We start from the raw sequence: 10,237 nt of genomic DNA, 5'->3' as shown, positions 1-10,237 counted from the left end.
GCCTTTACTTCATGAAAGTCAGACGCGGGAGAGTTGTTGCTTACCGATGTGTGTGTTCCCCAGTTTTGAAATGTACATAAACACAGGAGTACAGGGGAATGTTTTAAGTCTTTATCATGTGTTGGTCAGCTTCTTGTTGCTGTGACAGAATGCCTTGCACAAACAACTCAAAAAGAAAAATAATTTATTTTGGCTAATAGTCATAGAGATTTAAGTCCCTCATAGTGTAGCTTGCATGACAGAACCAGAGCCAGGGACGCAAAGAGAGAACACTTGCACTGGTATGGTCTGTCTGCTATTTAAAAAAAAAAAAAAAAAAAAAAAAAAAAGTTTATTATGTATAGTGTTTTTGCCTGCATGTACTCCTGCACGCCAGAAGAGGGCACCAGTTCTCATTACAGATGGTTGTGAGCCACCATGTGGTTGCTGGGAATTGAACTCAGGACCTTTGGAAGAGCAGCCAATGCTTGTAACCTCTGACCCACCTCCCCAGCCTGGTTCTGTCCACTCTTATTTTGTTTGGGTTCTCAGCATATTGGACAGAGCCACCAACATTTAGGGTACAGTTTCTGCCACCCCAACCGCCTCTGGAAAAGCCATGGAAGACACGCCGTCGGGTGTGATTTTAAAATCAAGCTTTGCTCTCACATCTCCACGTTTCTCACTCTCCAGGACGTCCTCCCAAGCTGTTTTCCTGGACTGGAATTCCTTGGCCTACATGATCATAATTAGTTTTTTTTCAGCTTTAAAACTTAAATGATTTTTTTGTTTATGTGATGTGTTTTGATCGTGTTTTCCTCCCAATTTCTACCCACTTTTCTATTCACCCAACTTTATGAAATCCCCTCTCTCACACACACCAATTAACTCACTATCATACAAATTAACTCACAAAACACCAAAATGAAAATCAAAACAAACACAAATCTAATAACACACACACACACACACACACACACACACACACACACACACACACACACACAGACAAAACAAAGCAAACCAGAAAGCTCACAAAACAAAACACCATAGAATTTGTTTTACATTAACCGACTACTCCTAGGCCTGGGGCCCGCCTTGTAGTCTCATCGATAAACCCAGTAGTGACACTCCATTGTAAAGAACTGATTTTCCATTTCTCAGCAGGCATCAACTGTAAATAGCTTCTTGGCTAAGGATGACACTCTGGATCAGCTTCCCATTTTAGTGCTGGAACCCTATCTAGCCTGAAGCTACACAGTGAAATAGGATGGTCATGATTTGTTGATCATGACGTCTGAATTTCTACTTCTGCACAAGGGCCGGTCTACTGGGGCTTTGAATGGACACTTCTGAGCTTGTCAGAGAACTGACAGTGGAAGAGGGTGCCAAAAATGCCCTCAAACTCTCCTGCCGTGACTTGGCTATTCTTTTCTTTTCTGGATTAAATGTTTATCTGATTTTTGGCCCCTCTCTCTCCCTCTCTCCCTCTCAATCTCTCTCTCTCTCTCAATCTCTCTCTCTCTCTCTCTCTCTCTCTCTCTCTCTCTCTCTCTCTCTCTCTCCCTCTCTCCCTCTCTCCCTCCCTCCCCTCTCCCTCCAGCTTTGGCTGGTTTCCAGAGCTCAGAAACAATTTATTCTGACAGTTCTGTTAGCGTAGTCACTGATTTGTGGCAGAATGGGCCCTGGCAGTCCTTCCCTACTCGATGGTTCTCTCTGATTATCTACTAATAATTTTTCTCTAGGTTTCTAGAATCTAGGGTATGTGCCTGGCCTTTAGATAACATCAGCACGTGGGCCGAGGGCCACTAAAGTTTCCTCTTTCTTTCCTCCAGTACGGCTCACTAGAGATGCGTTCTCTCTGCTTCCTCTCATTGACCACGCCTTTCCTTTTCTTCCTGCTTGAAAGCTAGCCTCGCGATGTAGGTGTTGGGCAGGCAGTTCCTTCCGTTTTATCTTTTCCCATCTTCTGAACACCTTCCATTGGTACTGCTAAAAATAGTTCCTATTCTTCTTGTACTTTTCTCTGCAGGCTTCAATGAGTCTCATTTTCTGGCTGGTCCCAAGACTCCTTTTTTAAAAGCTTTGACTTTCAGGCATTGTTCACGATATATTAAGTAGCAATAGTTTCCTTTGAGTTAATTTTGTTTAGAATTTGTTAAGATGTTTAGCTATGTAAACTAACATCTTTTTAAAAAATCAATTTTCAGTCGATATGTTTATTTCAATTACTTTTCAGTTTCTTTCTCTTCTCTTCCAGACTCTAATATTGTTTTGAGATAAGATTTTTAATGTGTAGCTCAGGCTAGCACCAGACTTACCACCCTCCTGCCTCTGCCTCTGATTTTACACTCACCACCCCAGCTTCTTCTGGGTTCCAGTCCCACACAAATGCTGAACTATTACATACTGCTCTGCTCCAGGGAAACTTCGGTTTTCTATTCCTGCCCTTTGCTATTTGTACCCCAGTGAGGACACTTTTTATTGCTGTCTTCAGGCTTGCCACCCATCTCCACCTTACATGATTTTACTATTAAACCTGCTTCATTTTCCTGATTCAAAATTGTCATTACCAATATTGTAATGTTTTCTGTTTTGCTCCAAATTTTCTATCTTTCCACTCATTTTTGCCTACCTGTCTTCCATGTGTTTATAATAGTCATTTTAAAATTCTTATCAATTAATGACATTTTGGTCATTTATGAGAACTGCTTTTATTGACCTTATTTGCCATCTGATTGCAGGCCAGGTTTTCTTGCTTCCTCATGATTTACATGGCTTTCTATCTTATCCAGATTTTGCAAGTACAGTTGCTGTGGTCAGTTTAGTTATCCCTGACCTCTGATTTCTTTCTTTCTTTTTTCTTTCTCCATATGTAATTATTTTTATTATATTTTATTAATTTATTCATATTACATCTCAATGGTTATTCCATCCCTTGTATCCTCCCATTCCTCCTTCCCTCCCATTTTCCCCTTACTCTCCTCCCCTATGACAGTGACTGAGGGGGACTTCCTCCCCCTTTCTATGCTCATAGGGTATCAGGTCTCTTCTTGGAAGCCTGCTATCCTTCCTCTGAGTGCCACCAGGTCTCCCCATCCAGGGATCATGCTAACCTCTGATTTCAACTGTCTTGCAGGTGAGATCCAGTCTCTCTTGTCTGTGGGATCTGGCAAGGAGCATTGTGAGTGATGCCATTTCTTTGTTTCCCAGCATTCCACCAGATCCTCAGCCTCATGCTCACACTACAAAACTGTCCCTGGGAAATGGCAGCCATGAAACCCTTATTCGACTTTTTTTCAGACTTTGGTCAGCTGGGCTAACCCACAATTAGCTCTGTAGCTCTGTTGGAAGTGTAGATGGTCTGTTTCTGTTTGTGAGAGACTTCCTGTCTGGATAGTGCATCCCTCTACCTATTTGTGACCCCAACATGGTGAGCTCTCCCAAAAACACAGCTCCACTCATCTGTATTCATCTGCACACATTGGGAACAGTTTGTTCTTTCTGTGTAACTTAGTTTCATGAGATGTCCCTGTGACCATCCATCAAATCCTCAAAGAATGAGTTTAAGAAAATTATATATCCAATATGCACTCCTTTCTACACCAGAAGCTGTAATAGTCTTCCATGTTTTAACTGGGAAGAAAACTCCCATGACTGACTTAGCAAGCAGAACTACAATTTATAAGGTTTTTGAAAAGCGAGACTAATGACTGCTCAAGGTTTTTTTTTAATTAATTTATTCTTGTTACATCTCAATGGTTATCCCATCCCTTGTATCCTCCCATTCTTCCCTCCCTCCCATTTTCCCATTATTCCCCTCCCCTATGACTGTTCCTGAGGGGGATCACCTCCCCCTGTATATGCTCATAGGGTATCAAGTCTCTTCTTGGTAACCTGCTGTCCTTCCTCTGAGTGCCACCAGGTCTCCCCCTCCAGGGGACATGGTCAAATGTGAGGCACCAGAGTACGTGAGAAAGTCATATCCCACTCTCCACTCAACTGTGGAGAATGTTCTGACCATTGGCTAGATCTGGGTAGGGGTTTAAAGTTTACTGCCTGTATTATCCTTGGCTGGTGCCTTAGTTTGGACTGCTCAAGGTTTTGATGTTGATCCAGGCCAGCCTATTATGCGTAACCATACTGACTGATTTTTCTAATAGTAAAACAACCTTATATATCAATGTAACCAAGGAGAAATCTAAGAAAATCCTTGAGTGTGCTTCTAGTTGACATTAAAAGTCATCATTTTCTGAGGTCACACAACTGAAGAATGGCTATTCATCTGCCACCAGTTTGGCTATTGATGACATTTCTGAAGATGCCCAATTCATTAAAAACTGTTATCTCCAGCTATCTCTGTATTTTACAGCATAAGAGCTTGTTGCAGTTGTTGTTTTGTGAGGGGTTTTGCTTTTGCTTTTTGTTTTTTATTTCAATGATTAACTGCCAAAACAGTTATTCATGAGAAAAGGAACTAAAATGAACACATAGAATAAACTTATCTGTTAGTACTTTTCCTTTATATTTGTCAGATTTGGATATCTGCTAGTCTTCAGATAGCATCAAAACGTGGACTAAGGGCTTGCTAAGCTTCTTCTTCTTCTTCTTCTTCTTCTTCTTCTTCTTCTTCTTCTTCTTCTTCTAATTCTAATTCTTCTTCCTCCCCTCCTTATCTCACATCTTCCTCCTCTTCTCCCTTTCCTCCTCTTCCTACTCCTCCCCCTCCTCCTCATTAAACATAGATTCATGTTTAACTGGAAGGAAATAAGATGTTTGTTAATAGAAATTATAGAAACAAGCCTAAGATTTAAAGTCAGATTTGTTGCAATGATATCACACCAGAACGGGAAAAGAAAAATGTTCTCAACTGTCATCCTTCATCTTGTCCCCTACCGCAAGCCCTCATGTGATCTATAACCCGGTGTGATGCTTGTCAAGTCGGTGGGATTTAGAATCTCCTAGAAGATGAACCTTGGTGTGCTTCTGTGGGGATTTGTACAGAGAGATTTAACTCATATGGGAAGACCAACCCTGAATGTGGTAGCATTATTCCATAGACTGGGTCCAAGCCTGAGTAAGAAGGAGAAAGCTAGAGCTGAAGAGATGACTCAGAGGTTGAAACATTTGCTCTTGTTCTCTTGCTGGGGACCCAGGGTCAGTTTCTAATATCCACATGGTGACTCACAATGATCCATAATTCCACTTCTAGGGCATCTGATGCTTTTTTCTAACCTTGTGGGTACCAGGCATACATGTGGTGCACATGCATATCTGCAGGAGGAACACACACACACACACACACACACACACACAAATATATATATCTTAATAAACATTGTAAAAACGAGAAGGCCAATTGAACACCAGAATTCTCCTCACTCTGTTTCCTGACTCTTTCACTGTTGTGACCACAACGAGACCTTACACTGCTGCTGCCACCTTCCTTGCTATGACAAAATTTACTCTCAAACTATGAGATGAAATTAACCCTTCTTCCTTAAGTTGCTTTTGTTGGTATCTTATCATAGTAACAAGAAAGGTAACTGTTACACCTAGTGAGAGAAGCTGATCTTTGTGACTCTCTTTTAACTGGACAATGCTCAATTTCTTACCTATAACTAGAATAACAAAATAATCAATTCTGTAGTGTCTTATGAAGATTTAACAAGGCAAGGCTTGTAATCAGAAAAAAAAACCCCACACATAGCAAAGATTGACACAGAATTTGTCAACATGAAAAGAATCCATCCTTCCATGGAAGGGTTTGTAAAACTTCAGCTGAAATCAAAGGGGTCCAAAGCGATTGGTATAAAATCTCATCTGCTACCATTCATCTCAAGCCTAGGGGATGGTACTGACCACAGTGGGTAGGTCTTCCTCTACCCATTAAGATGATTAAAATAATCTCTCACAGATGTTCACAGAAGTCCTTTTTCTGGATAATTTCAGATTATGTCAAGTTGATAATTAAAAGTGACCACCACAATACTTAATGTTTCCTCAACACGAGACACAGGCCAACACAGTTGGACCCCATAATATGGATCTGCATGTTTCTTCCTCAAACATCTGGGTCATGTCTTTTTGTATCAGAATGAAGTTAGGTGCGTCTGACCCTCAGGTTGCTCTTATTCAAGGTAGACAGCTAAGTGCAGTGTCTGAAACTGATCACCAGGTAGCTTCTCTCTTGCTCAGTCTCCTGTAGGGTGGCTGCTGTGGAACAACTGGTTTTTTATCCCATTTTTCTTAAACACAACTCTATGTGGACAGAGCCTGTTCCACCAGCTAGTGACAGAGAAGCTTCTATGAGTGGCTATATGGACTCTCTTGAGAGAGAGGCATTGACACAGTAAAGGGAAATGACATAGGGATAGCCATGCCTATGTAACTCACTTATATTATACAGACTTGCTTAGGCCCCACTTCTAATAAATACTAAGTGTGATTTCCCGAGCTTATGTCTAGATCGGAAAATATTCAGCTTCTCATTGGCAGCAGAAAAAGCAATATTTTATATCCAAGAGTAGGATAGTAGCAGGCATGAGAATGGATCGATCTCTAGGGAACCCCTGTGGTGATTGGCTTTATTTCTAGGCTCCCCAACATGCTGTAGACCTTCTTTAGTCACTGTGAACATCTAGAACGTTCCTACCCAACTTGCTTTTCCTATTTAATACACTTAGACTCTCCTCTCAGAGGCTATCCTGGCTTGGCGACCTCCCTTGACTTGCCTGGCTCCCTCCCCATATGCAAGGCCCGGCTATCTCCCTCAATAAAATCCTCTCTTGGCACATGTTAGTTGACTCAGTGCAAGCACAATCAGGATTTATCTCAGATGATGAGGAAGCCTGGAACTGGGCCTTGAAGGAATGGAAGATGCCATCTTGTTTGACTAGACGTGCACGGAGTCTCCCTGGCACAAAGTGGTAGCACAGTTGCTAGCTTTTTATTATTTATTTATTTATATTTATTTATTTAGTTGGTGGTGACTGGGAAAATACGTAACCATATAATTGAATACAATAAGAAGTACGATAATGTGGTACTGGGAAAATAAGAGAACAAAGTCAGCACAGACAACAGAATAGGACGATGGGCTACTAAGTTCTGTGCTGCAGAAGATGACAGAAGATTCCCGTGGTTAGGAAACAGAATGGCTGCTCGTGAGAACAACAGAGTCTTGGTGAGAGCATGCCGTTGTTACTCCCTCCTCGTGGCTCCCTTATTGTGGATATGAAGCAGCATCTTGTTTGCGGGTCTCTTTCGCTTCTCCAGATTCAGTGCCTCACAAAGCAACTCCATCGTTTCTGACCGCTGAGGCCCCTTGTGTGCGTCTTTGGATGTTATGGGTCTTAGAATCGCTCTCCTCACTTCTGGCAGTTGAGTGTCATTGCCTAGTGTATGAAGCTCCACCATCTTCCAGAGTGTGACAGGTACTAATACCACTAGACTGTAGGAAAGCCCCGTGACCCCAACTTCTCTAGGTTTCTGGTCTGTTGATGCTGGTCCCCTGACGCCACCTCTCCCGTGTCTATGGTTAGGTCTTACCCTGTCACTTCCTTGGGTTTTCCCTGACACTCTCTAAGCATACCAGGCATTTTAAGGACATCTTCTGCCTGTCTTCTCAGGACCACCATTAAGAATCGTTTCCACACCACTCTCACTAATGTACGTGAGGCATGTCATACAATTCATTTGCTGAGACATCTATGTTCTTCTACAGAATGGACAATGCTTCTGTGTGCATGCAGCTAAACGGAAACCTAAGAGCACAAGTCTTCCAGATTTTGTTCTCCTAGATCATATAGGTCAATGGTACTCAACCTGTGGGTCACAGCCCCTTTGTGGGAGTCAGAAGACCTTTTTGCAAGGGTTGCCTAAGACCATTGGAAAACACATATTTACATTACAGATCACTAAAGTAGCAAAATCACAGTTATGAAGTAGCAATGAAAATAAATGTATGATTGTAGGCCACCTCCACATGAGGAACTGTATTAAAGGGTCGCAGTAGTAGAAAAGTTGAGGACCGCTGATGCAGTTGATCTTCATGGGGAAAAAGTTTTGTGAAGCAGGAGTCACAGGTATAGTCTGTGTCTTGTTAGAGTGGGAGTTGGGAGCCCAGAGAGGAGGACCTGCTGGGCTGATTCAGACCCTCGCAGATTATGGAGTGCCCAGTGTGAGCAAAGTGTATCCTCCGGTGCCTGTCTTGAGAAATTCCTTTACTGTTTCTTGAACAGAGATCTGTGTCCAGCTCACGACTCCCCATGTGAATGTTCATGAGGTGATTACCCAGAAATCTGTGCAGTAGATGGACACTTACCAAACCTACTATTATGGTTTTCAAATCCTAGAGCCTGGTACCCAAATCTTCAGGGAATGGAAGGGTACATTTTTGCCAAGTACAAGTGCATCCTTCAAGCACTTGGGAAACCCCATCTGAGGCCCTTGACTATGTGAGGCATGAAGCTATAGGGGCAGCGTGTGTGTGTGTGTGTGTGTGTGTGTGTGTGTGTGTCTGTGTGTGTGTGTCTGTGTGTGTGTGTGTGTGTGTTCCTAGTTCTTGCTCTAGATCTTCAAAATCCACCAACAGTTTCCCAGAGCCTGTACTTAGGAAAGAGCATTGTGCTAAGCAATCAGAATGCTAAAGCCAAGTCCTGGTGGCATGGGTACCATAACTTCACTTCTCCAGACATGTTCCTTGGTTTAGAGACTGGAAAACCTGAGTATAGGTCATAATTCCAGAGAGCTGACTCAAGGCATAATTTAAACCAGGAAAGCAAAAATGCTATGTTGAGTATACAGAATTTAAAAAATATTTTTAAAAATTCATTTAAAAAAATAATTACTTTTTTAAAAATTGAAACTATACTAAAAACAAACAAACAAACAAAACAAAAAAACCCTTGAACCACAACACAGTCATAAGGCACATGTGTACTGAACCTGAGAAGTCACTGTAACAAACACATACTTCATTCAGTTTGACATAGTCTTTACATGCCCCGTTGCCTCTCTCCTAGGTTCTCCATTCACTGCAAGTTTGCAGCCTTCTAGACTTCTGTAGGCGTCTGTTTTAGTTTGAATATAAACTATCTCCTACAGGATCAGGTGTCCTCAGCTGGTGGTGCTATTCTTAGAAATTATGGAAGCTTTTGGAGATGGGACAGCTGGAGGAAGTGATTCATTTAAGGGCCGGTCATTGAAGGTATCTTGCTTATGGCCTCTTCCTATGTGCCTTTCTCTGCTCCCTGCCTCTTGTGGTAAAACATTCTACACATGTCAGCCCCTGTGAACCCTCTGAAACTGTACCCCAAACAAACATTCCCATGATTTCTTTAGGTTGGGTGTTTTATTACAGCAAAGAAAATGTCTGACCCATGTGACATCTATGTGTGAGAACCCTGGCTTAGCGGATCCCCAGAGTCCTTTCAACTTCTGTCATTCTATGAGCTCGAATTCTATTAAGATGCACAAGTGTTAATCATTACCAACTCTGTATGTAAATCAGAACAGGAAAGTTCCGCTTGGCCAATTCTCTGAAAATCTTGCCTTGATGTTATTCTTGATTTCTTCTGCGCCCTGTGTTTTGCCTGTCAACACCTGTCTCCTTCACAGGAAGCACTGTCTGATCCCCCACTGAAGTTCTGTGAGGCCAGGAGCAGCTGTGGATATCCAGACAGCTCAGGCAGACCAACGAGATGAGTGGGGATCAGGAACAGCCAGGACAGGCCCTAATCTGGGTCATCTGGATCTTCGCAGCCATCATCAGGGGTGAGATATCCTGTAGATGAGGACGCTCAGGCTGTGGGAGAAGGGTCGGATTTTCATCTAGGGGAAATGAATCTATTTCTTGGGGGTTCCACGGAGGGCTGCCTAGACCTTGAGCTCTTCATACACTGTAAGGAAAGGCACTATCCTGGCCACTGGGGAGACATGTAGACTTGAGCCTGTGCTCTGTGGTGTTTGCTATGGAGACAGGATTTGTCCAAATGACAGGACAGGTGATGGATGCCAAGATGCCTAGGTCCTGCTAGGTGAGGAATTCAAGGCATATTCTGTGCAAAACTCAAGATGCTTGCATGCCTGCTTACCCAAGCCACCATCTTTGAACTCTTCTTGGAAGAGGAGGAGCTGGTTTTAGCTGTCATCATGAGAATTTTTGTTTTACCTTCTCAGTGATATATGTATGTATATATATATATATATATATATTCATTTTTATATGTAACCAAATCAGCTTCCTAACTCATCC

The 10,237-nt window shown here is 42.3% G+C and overlaps 1 protein-coding gene across 1 annotated transcript in view; it reads left to right on the top strand.

The window, feature by feature from the left end:
* The first annotated feature begins 9,528 nt into the window (after positions 1 to 9,528).
* Ces5a (carboxylesterase 5A) overlaps positions 9,529 to 10,237 on the top strand; it is a 29,962-nt gene continuing 29,253 nt past the window's right edge. The window contains exon 1 of the mRNA XM_051169114.1: positions 9,529 to 9,756. Within this exon, the coding sequence (XP_051025071.1) occupies positions 9,684 to 9,756 (73 nt within the window). The 5' untranslated portion in view covers positions 9,529 to 9,683. The remainder of the gene's footprint in view (positions 9,757 to 10,237) is intronic.

The sequence above is a fragment of the Acomys russatus genome, chromosome 26 (assembly GCF_903995435.1).
Source record: "Acomys russatus chromosome 26, mAcoRus1.1, whole genome shotgun sequence".
NCBI lineage: Eukaryota > Metazoa > Chordata > Mammalia > Rodentia > Muridae > Acomys > Acomys russatus.
The sequence above is the reverse complement of the archived record's forward strand: the minus strand, read 5'-3'. Positions and strand labels throughout refer to the sequence as shown.